This window comes from Strongylocentrotus purpuratus, unplaced genomic scaffold, assembly GCF_000002235.5.
Source record: "Strongylocentrotus purpuratus isolate Spur 01 unplaced genomic scaffold, Spur_5.0 spur5_scaffold_21, whole genome shotgun sequence".
Classification (NCBI taxonomy): Eukaryota; Metazoa; Echinodermata; class Echinoidea; order Camarodonta; family Strongylocentrotidae; genus Strongylocentrotus; species Strongylocentrotus purpuratus.
In genome coordinates this window covers 629,083-644,116 of record NW_022145607.1, presented here as the reverse complement: position 1 = coordinate 644,116, position 15,034 = coordinate 629,083, and the positions used below count along the sequence as shown (strand labels likewise).

The window sequence follows — 15,034 nt, the reverse complement described above, 5'->3', positions numbered from 1 at the left end:
TCTTCGTTTTACATGCACACTGTACCGTAATTCTACTTTTCAAAGCATGTCCACACTGTCGTGTGTTTCTGTCGGGGCACGTCATCCGATCAGCGTAAAACCAACACAATACAGACAAATAAAGAAAGTGAGAAGAGGAGGGGAAATATATGGTAGTGCAAATGTATTGTTTCATAATAATCTGTAAGAGTCCAGCTCCAAAGAATTCTTTCTGAAAATGTGATCCCTTTTTCGGCATGTCTCTCTTTCTCTTTTATTTTCTCTGTTGTATATAACTACCGGTAATACTGCTATATGTTGTGATAAATGATTCTCTTCGTGGTTGAGCGGACTGCCTACATGCCTAGCTGATCGAGCAACAGATGATGATGATAATTATAATAATTAAAATAATAATAATTAAAATAACAATAATTCCAATAATAATAATGCTGATGATAGTACGGGCTTGTGATAATAATAATGATAATAATATTTAATAATAACGATGATGATTGACATTAAGTGAATGATAATAATAATATTGATAATAATAAAAGACCTCTGCCTATAGGTACTATGTCCCATTTGCAGGCCAAAAATGAAAAGGTTAAATTCCAACAGCATTTGAAAGATTATACTAATTTAGAACTTCCCTAAAAAAAACTTGGGGGGCTTGAAAATGTCTAATTACATGGGAAAATAACGACTATAATAGTTGTCGAATCGAACTCTATAGCTATAGAGCCAATAAGTAATAGTCTGATTTTCAGACCATTGTACCGAATGGTCGTTCGTTTTATGCTGCGCAAAGATTCAACCAGTTTAATTTTGGCCATTACAAGAAGTGGGTTATTGATGTAGACAAATGCTCATGAACCCTTTACAACTTATGTATGTTATTACTGAAGAAGAAAAGCGAGTCAGTCACTCAATAGTGTCTGACAGTGAAGCAAGTAAACGGGTTCCTTGCAAAATTTGAATATTAGGACACTACTAACGTTTAAATTGCACAGATAGGAGATACATGACATATTTATAATTCCTGCAAAGTTCTACAGAATTTGATATGTTGGCTGCAAAAGGGACATATTATTTTAACTTGGCTTTAAGTAGCATGCGCCCCCCCCCCCCCCTCCCCAGTGGCGGATCCAGGGGGGAGCACAGAGGGCACGTGCCCCCCCCCCCCCCCCTCCCCGACCAAAAAAAAAACTGTTAAAATCAGCCCCAAATTCGCCAAAAATGTACTGGCAAACAGGCACGTGCCCCCCCCCCCCCCCGGTCAAAAAAAAATAGCCCGTGCAATAGGTTATACCAGGGAGGTGTTTTAACTCTCATACCCCTGGTTATATACGCAGCCCTAAATGCAAGAGGAGCCTCGATCCTATATTGAGGTTTGCCCCAAAACCCCAAATGATATGATTTTTCACTTTCTAAAATGTTGAACTTTAAGAACAAAAGGGATCAAAATATTTTTGAGCACCTCAGTTTGCATTTGAGTGCCACAGCAATGCCTATATAGCCCCATTTCGATCACCAAATGCATTGTGTTTTGCACATGTTATTTTTCTAGTTGAAGGTCAGTCCCCAGACGTAAATAATCATGATCGATACACGTCGATCTGAAATAACTCAATTACACATGACGCAAGATTATTATGCTTTTTATAAAGAATAGAGAATAAAGCTGATTTCCCTTGCAACAAGAATATATTTTTGACAAACCGAAGGCGTACGATCGCCGGATATTGGGATAACTTCTCGGTATTTAGAGATCTATAACAGCTGCATTTTTTTTCTGTCTTATAGGGACCCCACTGAAAATAAGCTCTCGAGCTTTCGTGGGTTATCCTGTTCAAGCTGACTTATTTTTGATCTGTTATTATTGTATATTGTTGTATGTTGGAAGCTTGTCGAATAAAAAATCAATCAGATATACCATTACTAGTGAATTACACATTTTACTGAAATTACATGATTTTCTGGGTTAGTTTCGCACTTTTGCCCACAGTCAGAGGAGGCATTCTTGGTTGGAGGGGGGGGGGGGACACTGTGCCCCTACTTTTTCAGGTCCCCCTAAAGTAAAGTGCCCCCTTATCCTTTGTACATATGTCATTTTCCCTTCTGATAAGTGCCTACTTTTCAAGGCATCTAAGAGCCCTTATGATTGAAATATAGAGCTTGCTTGCGCGTTTATAGATGTTTTAATTATAATGCACTCATAATTACATAAATGTAATTTTTCAAATGGGACCTCATACTTTTTGCTCGCTTGCTCGAAAATCGATATTCAGTGCATATCACACCCAATTGCGAAGTACGTTGTTCCACGTAAAGAAATACACAAATATTGATGTCATGCGTGGTCAGTGGCGTACGCAGGATTTTTTCAAGGGGGGGGGGGGGGGTTTAAAATCGGGTCCAAAATTTCGCAACGATTCAGAAAAATTTGAAAATCGCGCCGGCCAAAAAGTCGCTCAGTGGGGGGGAGGGGGGGGGGGGGGGGGGTAAGAGGACATTTTTTTTTTTTTTTTTTTTGGGAGCCCAAAAAATCGCAACGACTCAGCCAGCCGAAAAGTCGCTCAGTGGGGGGGGGGGGGGGGGGGGGGGGGGGGGGGGGGGGGGGGGGGGGGGGTAAACGGACACTTTTTTTTTTGTCTCAAAATTTGAAAAAATTGACATTTTGCTCCGTTGGGGGGGGTAAGGTCACCTTTCTTAGGTCAGCCATGGTGGTGATTTTTTTTTTTTGATTTTTTTTTTTTTTTTTTTTTAATAATTAAAAAATAAAAATAAAAATAAAAAACCAAAGGGGGGGGGGTTTTAGGGATTTTTTAGGGGGGTTTACACACATAAAAATACCAAAGGGGGGGGTTAACCCCCCAAAACACCCCCCCCCCCCCCCCCTGCGTACGCGCCTGTATGTTCGTGGTAGTGTATTCACAATCTTGACGAAGGGGTAGGCCTATATACAAATGTCTAAAAATGGTTTTTATTATTGTTGATGTATCTAGGTGCCCCTTTTTTCAGAATTCCGGCCATTGTTGCGATCATAGTGTCGTATAAGTAAGGCGCATCATGCATGCAGCTTGAATGTGAAGGGTGGGTGATGAGCCCATTTATTTGTGAACAGCAATATACATCAGCATGAAGAAAACCCTGCAAATCAATCAGATGTGCCAAACATAAATACAAGACAAGTATAGATTCTTATCAACATAATTATATCTGATACATAGTATACAACAATGTGGGCGAGGTAAACAGACAGTAAATTATCACACTGCGCCAGCAGTGGGGGCGGGGGACTCGCCCCCTCCCAACGAAAAAGTGTGTGTGTGTGGGGGGGGGGGGGTGTCAATTGTCAAAACGTAGTTTCATCCTCCCCCCCCCCCCCGAAAATAAAAATCAGCAGTAAAGCATGCAGCTTCATTCTTTAGAACGTATGCTCTCAAAATACTCACAATTTCCATGTTATGATTGTGTTTATAAAAGAATAATGAATACATAAAATGACAATTTCATCTAAGATAAGGGATTTTAGATTAGGTATTATGACGAGATATCCAGGGTATTGTGTCGAGTTGTCCAGGGGCGAGCTGTCTTTGTGGCGAGTTGTCTGGAATTCAGGATTACAGGCAACAATAATCTAGCTCCTAGCTTCATTATTATCGAATACATTAGTTAATAAATGTAGATTATTAATTAATATTTCCACTTTTTTTTGTTTTAATTTTTATAAAAATAAAAATCAATTAATTATATTATTACTGTTCTTTGAAATTATATTTTTGTTTATTATGTTCCTGATAAATTTCTATTTAAAAAAAATACATGAACGAGGATAACACTCTCCAAGATAAGATGGCAGCCACCAGTGATCAAGTAAGTTTAATTGTTTCTCATTTTTGTTGGATAGACGTCGTTATTCCATATTTGATATATCGAATATATATTGGGAACAATTGCAGAATACCCTACCACGGTTTTACAGAATTAGATCTAGAACTAGTCTATAACAGTCTGACAAATATTAGAAATAGAGTCTATAGTCTAGCACTAGAGTCTAGGTCTAGAAGCCAAATTCCAACGACCATCGACCAACAGTCTGACAAATATATTAGAAATTGAAACCAACGACCATCGACCAAATACTATTGAATGGAAGAGTCCAACGACCATCGACCAACAGTCTGACAAATATTAGAAAAAGAGACCAACGACCATCGACCAAATAGTGAGGCATATTGTTTAAAAGAGCCAACGACCAACGACCATCGACCAAGGACTCCCAAATATTAAAAAAGAAGCCAACGACCAACGACCATCGACCAAGGACTCCCAAATATTAAAAATGAGGCCAACGACCAACGACCATCGACCACCCACCAATACTAGTCTAGTCTAAGCACAAAGCTAATTTATTCTTTTGTATTTTTAGCACGAGACATTCCACTAAAAAGTACCCGGTAATCGGTCAGCTCCGGTTTTCGGCCAATTGGTTGGATACATGGTAAAATCACTTTAAAATACATCGCATAATAGCATAACACATATCCCACACATACCATACCATGCCAGTGTCACTGAAGAACCACATTTGCAATGAAAAATATATCCTAAAATATCACATTTTAGCGATGTAATCGGCGGTCCCGCTACCCAAATCTGAAAAATCAAGTTTCTTACGCGTGTATGTAAGAAATATGGGTACCATAAAATGAGCTTTATTTCAAGTATTTTTCAGATATAGAGCCCGATTTTGTGCTGGTCGCAAGCTCAAAAGTATCTCATCGCATGTATTAAATCAATGCAGCCGCACACCGCGACGCACACACGATATGTCTGTCTAATTCAGATTCCAACTTCCGATCACCGCCGTGCCTGTATTCGGCCAGGCGAGCACCCGGGAGCTCCGGCTTGGGATACCTGCTCCGCCCGCTTGTGCTATACATCAGCGCAGAAACGCACGGCGCGCGCGAGCGCTTCCTATTGACTTTGTACATGCGACCGTAAACTGAAACGCTCGGCCGATAACCGGCTCCAAAACAGTGAAAATTGAAATGAATATTGTCATGGCAATTCGTGATTTTTTTTGGGATTCTTTTTTTGTTTAAATAATAATAATATTTGCTTCATGATTTGAACAAGAAATGATAATAAATAGGAAGTAAAGAGTCCAATAAATAGGATTTTGTCTTAAGTGGCCGAAAAACGGGTACTTTACTCTATTAATCTAAGCACAAAACTATTATTTTTCTTTGTATTTTTAGAACGAGACATTACTTGTTGATTAAAATATCTAATAGGGTCTTAGAAAGCAGACTAGCAGTGTAAGAGAGGGCACAAGGTACAAACAAATACGTGTGTGGGACTATGTACGGGCTGGACATTTTGTGTTACTGAAATGTGCTTAGAATTCAAGTAATTCATCTATTAAATGACTATAACAGACAATAAACAAGACAAAGGTAAGGACAAGAATCAGTGCTTATCAATATAACAGACATTTTGCATGAAATACCATCAGGAAAGCCATCTAAATTTGTCACAAATTAGCGACAAACACACCAAATTCAGCGCTGCAATGACGCACAAAACCGCGTAAAATTCAACTTTTCATCCACCAAATGAATTCAAACACTTGCATTATACAATCTTCAATACCTGTATCACCGTTATCACAAATAATAAAATCACAATCTATATCTACGGCTAATAATATGAAGACTAACGATATGGTAGGGTATTCTGCAATTAAGCCATATATTGATGTATAATTTCTAAAACACGAAACCTTCGGCGCTAGTGAAAGTTTCGCACCGGGCATGTTCATTCCGTCATACACAAGTTGGGGACGCAAACTAACAACAACAACAAAGGGTGTCTGATCGCGCACCCGATGTTGTGTGCTAAAATCCTTCCCATAGAGATTGCACGCATACCTATGCAGTCTACGTGCGCATTGCGCGATCATGCAAAATAGGTCAATGATTTTATGAACAAATTAAAATTCAAACCTTTATCGCTCGTGATTCTGAAGGTGAAACTCAATAAATGAGGTGTCATAGAGCAGGTTTTGGAACAATTGCAGAATACCCTACCACGGTTTTACAGAATTAGATCTAGAACTAGTCTATAACAGTCTGACAAATATTAGAAATATAGTCTAGAACTAGAGTAGAGTCTCCGGTTTGCGGCATAGCCCGGTTTGCGGCCAGGGGTATCACTTTTCAAAATAAAATCAAAATGACTCGATAATAATCATTGAAACCTACCGTGGATTCCCCGGTAAGTTCTGCGCTGCCGAAAACGTCCGTAGCAGATGCTCTTGTCGGTACGGAGTATCCGTCAGCGATGTCGGAAATCTACGGCACCAGTCGGCGATGAAAATTCCAGCAGGTGCTTACTTTTAAGTTAAGAGATCGAGGCATGACTAGATCAATATTGTAGCTCTATTTGTCCGATATTTGTCCGATTGGAGGTGAAATTTGATGTTTTTGTGGAAGTATGATGACTGTGGTCTGTCTCCTATCGCAGATATTTTGATTGTGCCACCGCATGGCCAGTTGCATGGGGTGGCCGCAAACCGGCACGTAATTACGTGATTTTCTGGTTTGCGGCGGGGGGTGTTAATACACACATAACATGCGAGATCGTGTATGATGGTATGTGTGCTGATGTGTGTACCCGCTGTGACCCGATAGTTTCTAGTAGTACGTACCCCCGTATGGGATGATCCATTCAGTAAAAAGGTGAAATTGTTTAAAACTTGTAAAATTTACCGTAGCAACAGATAAACATGAGAATTTGGGTTACCCGTAGTAATTTGGTATATGCTTTGATCGTGACGTAGCGCTTAAAGCTTTGTGACGTACGCGTGCCGCAAACCGGGTTACGCACGGCCGCAAACCGGGCAACTTTTACGTCTTCTAAAGTGGACAGTACTGACCACGCTGTGGGTCAGTTACGTTATTTGTGCCTTCTATTTAATAACTAAATATATGAACTCTCTATTGACGGTATTGAAGTATTCTGTGAGTAATTGCATCAAAAATAAAATCGGCAATTCCCACTGGACGGCCGCACACCGGAGCCGCTACTCTAGAGTCTAGGTCTAGAAGCCAAATTCCAACGACCATCGACCAACAGTCTGACAAATATATTAGAAATTGAAACCAACGACCATCGACCAAATACTATTGAATGGAAGAGTCCAACGACCATCGACCAACAGTCTGACAAATATTAGAAAAAGAGACCAACGACCATCGACCAAATAGTGAGGCATATTTGTTTAAAAGAGCCAACGACCAACGACCATCGACCAAGGACTCCCAAATATTAAAAAGGAAGCCAACGACCAACGACCATCGACCAAGGACTCCCAAATATTAAAAATGAGGCCAACGACCAACGACCATCGACCACCCACCAATACTAGTCTAGTCTAAGCACAAAGCTAATTTTTTTCTTTTGTATTTTTAGCATGAGACATTCCACTATTATAAGCACAAAACTATTATTTTTCTTTTGTATTTTTAGAACGAGACATCACTTGTTGATTACAAAAGCACAACACTATTATTTTTCTTTTGTATTTTTAGAACGAGACATTACTTGTTGATTAAAATATCTAATAGGGTCTTAGAAAGCAGACTAGCAGTGTGAGAGAGGGCACAAGGTACAAACAAATATGTGTGTGGGACTATGTACGGGCTGGACATTTTGTGTTACTGAAATGTGCTTAGAATTCAAGTAATTCATCTATTAAATGACTATAACAGACAATAAACAAGACAAAGGTAAGGACAAGAATCAGTGCTTATCAATATAACAGACATTTTGCATGAAATACCATCAGGAAAGCCATCTTAATTTGTCACAAATTAGCGACAAACACACCAAATTCAGCGCTGCAATGACGCACAAAACCGCGTAAAATTCAACTTTTCATCCACCAAATGAATTCAAACACTTGCATTATACAATCTTCAATACCTGTATCACCGTTATCACAAATAATAAAATCACAATCTATACCTACGGCTAATAATATGAAGACTAACGATATGGTAGGGTATTCTGCAATTAAGCCCAGGTTTTTCTCTATTTTCCCCAAAGCCTCAAAGGCAAAGCCAAAGACAAATTCTAAAAATATCTTGGTCAAAAGAGCAATTGAAAAGTTGTTTGCATTCCTAGAATCTAGACTACTCCTACTTCCTAGCCAGAATTTTCTGTCTCTTTCGTTTGCTAGCCTCTGATTGGGAAGGGTCGGCTCCTCTCTTTAGAGCCAGAACTTGCAGAAGCCGACCATCTGACCATAGGCGTAAGTGCTCACGTTCGGTGTAACGTTTTTGTACACCAAACTTGGCCAAACTAATGCCTAATTTTGATATTTTACCGGATGCATAGATGATACTGATAGAATCTATTCAATTTATTTTAATTTGTAAATTAGACTAGGCCTAGATCTAGGCTATAATACATCTAGACCTCTACACTGATTCCACTTAACAACTTGACTGAATAAATCCGTTTAATGGTCCATTTTCAGGAAATTATGGGTCAAAATCGACATTCATGTTGAAAATATTGCAGCCGTATTTTAAACTATCGCTGCGCATGACGTCATCTAAATTTCATCCCTTCTAGTCTACGTGCAAGGCAAAAGGATTATTAAGGAAAAACTGTGATAACGTCATTACAAACTCGTCAGCACTCTTGCATTGCATGTGAGGCTGCAAACATTGTCATTGAATGAGACCAAGATGCTAGGATCTGGATTATCTTGGCATCTGTTGATTTTTAATTTTTTTATGAATTTATTGATTTGTTTCAATATTAATAAAAGGCATCCCAGACAATACTTGTGATATTTTGAGTAATCCCAACAGATAATGCTATTGTAAGACATATTGTATTTTGTTTGTTTTTATATAGACCAAGGATGTTCCATCCAGTTCCTCAAGCAAACCTGAGGGGTCAGCATCGGGGTCAGGGGTCAAGTCAGGGTTCAAGTCAGAGGCAATGAAAAAGTTTGATCGAATGAACAGACTCAAGAACCTTCATCTCAAAAGGGTGAGAATCAATATCACATTCAATACATGTATCTGCAGTATTCACATAAATTATTTATATTATTTATTTCAATTCTTTATACCGTATAAATATACATGTATATGTAGGGCAAATATTTCAAGTAGATTGATTCACACAACCTGTGTCATCATTGCCATGGAGAACATGTGCAAGGCTAAGATTAAAAAGAAGAAAAAAATTGTTCCTTTGTCAGAGACCCATTAAATTAATGAAGATAACATTTTAATGGCAGGATTTTTATATTCATTTATATCACCTACCGGTATTCGTATTATTTTTTTTGAAATAAAAGGTTTGTTGTAAAATGTTTATTACCTACATATAATAGTATATTCCATTTTAACTACCCTGGAGGATACAAACTGTTCATTTTCATTTCTACTTGGCCAGCCATATTGATTGTACTTATAACACAAATCTAGCTCTGACCTCAGAAAATGTCACATGTAATTTCGTAGATGGTCATGAAGACACCTTCAATAACTTTTTCCACTGTCTTGCCTTCATACAATATTGATTTATTGATCGTTCTAAGAATGAAGCCAGAAAGCTGAACCATGTAGAGCTTGTTGAGGAGGACAGAAGAAACAAACTTCCTGCAAACCATGAAGCGCAAAAGAGAAGGAATGAATGGATTCTACAAGATGAAGAAGAGAGAAAGGTAAATGTTCTCTATGCAGGGAATAATTTTCCTCAAATTTTTTGATTAGCAATTTCAGGCGATGGATGAATATTTCAAATGAAATTCTGTACATTTCTATGGAAGAAAACTGCTACACAAAAGATATTTTGTATAGCAGTCATGCAAAAATGCATAGCAAATTGCGATGCGATACCAGGAAAATTATTTCCTGTCTATGTGTAGTTGGCCTCACCTGTGTCTCAGAAGGGTAAAAAAAAAAGCATATAGTCACTATGACCATCACATCTCTCTTCCAGTTTATAACTTTTATTTAGAACAGTCTTTATCGAATGTTGCCATGCTAATTTGGATCCATTTCAACTATCTTCACATTATATGAAGGAAACAACTGCTCTAGGTCACATTAAGGTCCTTCTTATTAAGGTCCTTAAAAGCATGCCTCTTTGAAGTCAAGTAATATTTTGATGTATTGTGTAAGATACAGCTCTACCATATATACATACACCTTCTATAGTTAAAAAGAAAAGCTTCATCAGGACTTGCATACTCTCTGTCCGTGCTAAATATTTTGGCTTTGTAACAGAGATATATGTCTTTATCTTTTGTATAAAATGAGGGGCATAAGACATTCATTTCTACTAGAACATGTCAATCCAGGATGTAATAAAAGATGTGAATGATGCGATGCATTAATGTTAACATGGCATTGTATTCCCCCAGTTAGATTTAAACATTTAATCACAGATTCTATTCTGGTCACATTTTATTGTCTTTATTACCAGTATGAGCTATTTATATAAATATAAATTTTAATGCCTTTGTTGGTACTTGAAGAAATTTAAAGGCTAGTATCAAGCTTGATCATACATTAGTCTTATTTACTCTCTTTTTTTTCCTATCCTAGCAAGCGGAAGCTCGAGGAGAAGACTATGAGAGAGTGAAGATGTTGAACATGTCAGCTGAGGAGGCAGAGAGGTTTGAGAGGAAGAGAAAGAAGAAGAATCCTGACCAAGGATTTGCAGGTAAGTCACATTATTTCACTGTTTGATTGGTCTGTCACCTTTCCCGTTTGTTTCTCTCTCTCCCCCTCTCCCCCCCCCCCCCCCCCCCCCCCCCCCCCCCCCCCCCCCCCCCCCCCCCCCCCCCCCCCCCCCCCCCCCCCCCCCCCCCCCCCCCCCCCCCCCCCCCCCCCCCACCCCCCCCCCCCCCCCCCCCCCCCCCCCCCCCCCCCCCCCCCCCCCCCCCCCCCCCCCCCCCCCCCCCCTCTCCCCCCTCATCTTCTCTCTCTCTCTCTTTCTCTCTCTCTCTCTCTCTTCTCTCTCTCTCTCTCATTCCTCTCTCTCTCACTGTCTCTCTCCCCTCTTCTTTCTCTCTCTCTCTCTTTCTCTCTCTCACCCTCTCTCTCTCTCTCTCTCTGTTTATCTTTCTATCTCCTCTCTCTCTCTCTCTTTCTCTGACTTATAATACCTTTTCTGTCACTTTGTCTCTCTATCTTGACTCCTTCATCTTCCTGGTCCACTCTTAGACAACTTTTGAAATCACTGATGATAATTCATTAGTCAGTAGCAATCAGTTTGCTTGATTTTTAGCATATAATTTTGCAATTCTGTTTATTTAGTGCACCCTTTCTTTGTATCTTCTGCAATAAGCCAGAATTATGCCAACTCTTGTACTTCACTGAGCTTAAGCCCTTCTGGCCCTGTACGGAGCCCTGGAACCAAGAAAGTTACAACTAATTATATCTTCCTTAGATCTCCCCATATTGATGATTTTGATGACTCCAGAACTTTGCAGTACACACCAATACTTACATGCTAGATGATCAACCTTTTCTGATCAATTCCACACAATTTCTTTCACAATGCAATCGCATTACCAAAACTCACCTTTATCTTCAATAGTAAATTAGGATCAATTTGATATTACAGGTAGATAACATGCATGGTAAGGTCCAATTAATTGCTGCAGGATTGTAGATGCAATAGATTTTCATGATTGATTGTAAGTTGAAATCTTCTTTCGTACCAGACTATGAGCAGGCGACGTTCCGTCAGTACCAGCGTCTAACGAAGCAGATGAAACCAGACCTTGATGGGTATGAGAGACAGAAGGAGAAGCTAGGAGATGATATCTACCCAGATCAAGATACTCTCACTCAGGTGGACTTCAAGGATACAGAGGAAGGTATCAATAGGATGGTCGAAGACCTCGACAAACAGTGAGTCTGCCACAATTCTATCACACATATTTTACAAGTTTTATCTTTTTTAATCGACTTGTTGGAGAAAGAGACTTGGGGGGGGGGGGTGTTTCACAAAGATCCTTAGTTGAACTTATCTCTAAGTTGGACTTAACAATTATGGAAATATTTTGTAAAAGTTATTTTAAAAGGCATAAAATGTTGATTCAAATCATACATATTTCTGTTATCAAGAAGATTTTATGTTCTTGATGTGGAATTTATAAAAAGTCTAAAATACTAGAATTTTCACTTTTGAATATATTTTATTTCAAGGCTACAAATGGCTCTCCATAATTTTTAAGTCCAACTAAGAGTTAAGATCGACTTTAAGTTTATCTTACTATGGCAGGCCGTTTATGCCTCTGTTTGCTCTCACCATTTACTGGCATTAGTCTCTCAAGGGACTTACAAATCATGGTCACAAATCTACAGAATTTCTGTTTTTTGATAATTCATTATTGAAGGAAGAAATATTATCTAAAGATCATAATGATGAGAGCAAACGGGCACGAAAGGCCTGCCGTAGCCAAGTCCAACTTAAAGTCGATCTTAGTCTTTGTGAAACACCCCCCCCCCCCCCCCCCCCCCCCAAGGAAAGGAAGAAATTGAAGTAAGGTAAACAGCAAGAGACAATAAAGAGAGAAAGACATGATTATCATGTTATGAATGAATAAATAAATATAAAGAGAGCAGTAGTGATGACAGAGAGAAAGAGGGGATGAATGTGATATGAGAAAAAAGAGAATGTAATTTTTTCAGGGATTTCAATTTATAATGTTGCATTTTGGAGTTGGATATATTATAATCTTAAACAGAATTTTCATGAATCAAAATACTTCTCACAGACATTTTGAAAGACCTTGATACCGGGCATTTACATGTACATGACAGTGGACTTAATTTATTTTCACCTTTTTTTTCTCGTTAGGATTGAAAAGAGAAACAAGTACAGTAGGAGACGAGCATTCAATGAGGAGGATGATGTGGATTACATCAATGAGCGTAACATGAGATTCAACAAGAAGATTGAACGCTTCTATGGCAAGTACACTGCAGAGATCAAACAGAATCTGGAGAGGGGAACAGCTGTATAGTGACAAGACAAAACAGCTTCAGACTTTCAGCATGACACATGGACTAGAGGAAAGAAGCCTTTTAAATGTCTGTAGGTTTCCCATGGTGATATTTAGACAGACTTCATTTATCATAAATATCAGCAAAGTAGTAAAGTCTGCTCTCTCTCTGTTGTTGTCAATCGCCTGTTAGAATTCACTCGACAGGATCCTCTATGTGTAGTTCAATAACGTCAACACCTTTAGAAAGGCTGATAACCCAAACAGCTACTATTGTAACTGATGAAAATGGATGAAAGACTGGAAAGTACGACACTGTCTCTGGGACTTGTGATACTGGGTCCTTTCTTTATTTTATGACAGATGAATTACACCTGGATCCAATTTTACCAACCATTGCGATTGATCCAATTTAATGGCAAGACAATGCACAGAGCAAGTATAAGACTAGAGACCACAAATATATCATCTGCTGGGAGAAAGAAGGTTGTTTACTGGATATCACTTCATTCAATCAACGTTCTTCTGGTGCCCAGTGTATAGTGTATAGCAGAACTGATGACCATAATATAGAAATCAAGGAAGATGTATATATAAACTGTCGCATGACTTTAGATGTTTATGAAAGCACTCCTAAAGCGATCATTTAAGATAGTAACGTCTTTCCTGTTATCCAGATAGATTTGATGAACTTCACAACAACATTCTCACATTATATAGATGAACATTCATGTTTTTTTTGCAAGTTTGTGTCAGGTTAATACATTGTGTAAATAAGAGGAATCAAGATGACACTATATAATGCTATATTATTTTTACCTGCAGTATCATTTTATTTCCTTGTATGTTTTCATTTTTTTGATGTTCCATCTCATTTAACTTAAAACTGTTCTTTGATCAATTGAGAAGGTAAAAATCAACTTTTATAATGACTCATGAATTCCAGAAAGTATGATTTTCAGTATAAATGCAGTGACCTTTTTGAATTTATTATTATTATTATTAGTCTTGTTTTTTCTAAATAATGGAGAAATTGATGCTAATACAACCATCCCAATTGGCTGTCAAAACCATTTTGATTAATCGTATACAACTATTATTGGGGTTATTTGGTTGGTTACTATTATTAGTTTCTATTAACATTCTTTTGTATAATATCAGAATGTATCTACAGAGAGCTAGAAAGGCAGTCAAATTAGCAATTCCCCTTGGAATGAAACACCTACTGGACCTTTGATGGCAAACTGATGAAACATAAAAGTCATCATCTTATGTGCCATGTTTGGTGCAAGGATTCTGGATTTTGATCCATATGAAAGTAGTTGACCATAATTCAGAATTCTTAACATTGTCTGAAAGAGAGGGAGAAATGTTCATAGAGGAGGGTTCAAGGGAGCTGGAACTGTGTTTGTAGGAAACCTGAAGATAAATAGGAAAGTGGTCTTGAAATACTTCATTTTTCTCATCATCTTGCATATTATGTACATGTAATAGTAACAGATGTATATACAAACTATACCACATACATTTTTAGTGCAGGAAGAACCATGTTGTAACTAATGTATTACAAAAAAGACATTTGTCACAGAAAATATTTTGTTCATATATCATCATACATATTTTAATTGTTTATGTTATTACTTATATGTGTATCATATGTCATTTGTACAAACACCAATAAACGCTTTATGAAATGTATAATGCTGTGTATTGGATACTCAGAAATATTTTGTCCATTTATTTCTATTAATCATAATTTAAGTAATGTGTCACCCCAGATCCTGTTTTGAAATAAGTTTGGGGGAGTAGTTTATCCAGTCAAAGATTAATATACATCGTCGCCTGGGTGGCAGAAGGGCGTTAGCTCCAATTTCAGGTCAAAAATGAAACTTTAAGCAGAAGGGCGTTAGCACTAAATCGCCACACAAAAAATGTGGCCGTGTTCTATTATAACGTTTCTATTAGTCTTTTATGTTTTAAACCAATTTTCAGGACGGA

At 38.2% G+C, this 15,034-nt stretch overlaps 1 protein-coding gene across 2 annotated transcripts; it reads left to right on the top strand.

The window, feature by feature from the left end:
• Positions 1-3,815: 3,815 nt before the first annotated feature.
• Positions 3,816-14,751, top strand: LOC583913 (pre-mRNA-splicing factor SYF2). 2 transcript variants are annotated; one of them, XM_783801.5, is made up of 6 exons: positions 3,816-3,861; positions 8,920-9,057; positions 9,614-9,739; positions 10,626-10,743; positions 11,750-11,939; positions 12,892-14,751. In XM_783801.5, the coding sequence occupies exons 1-6, from the start codon at positions 3,841-3,843 to the stop codon at positions 13,055-13,057; spliced, it is 759 nt and encodes a 252-aa protein (XP_788894.1). In that variant the 5' UTR covers positions 3,816-3,840; the 3' UTR covers positions 13,058-14,751. The 2 variants fall into 2 exon arrangements, with proteins under 2 accessions (XP_788894.1, XP_011662337.1); XM_011664035.2 differs by lacking the exon at positions 3,816-3,861 and adding an exon at positions 8,287-8,305.
• Positions 14,752-15,034: the final 283 nt, after the last annotated feature.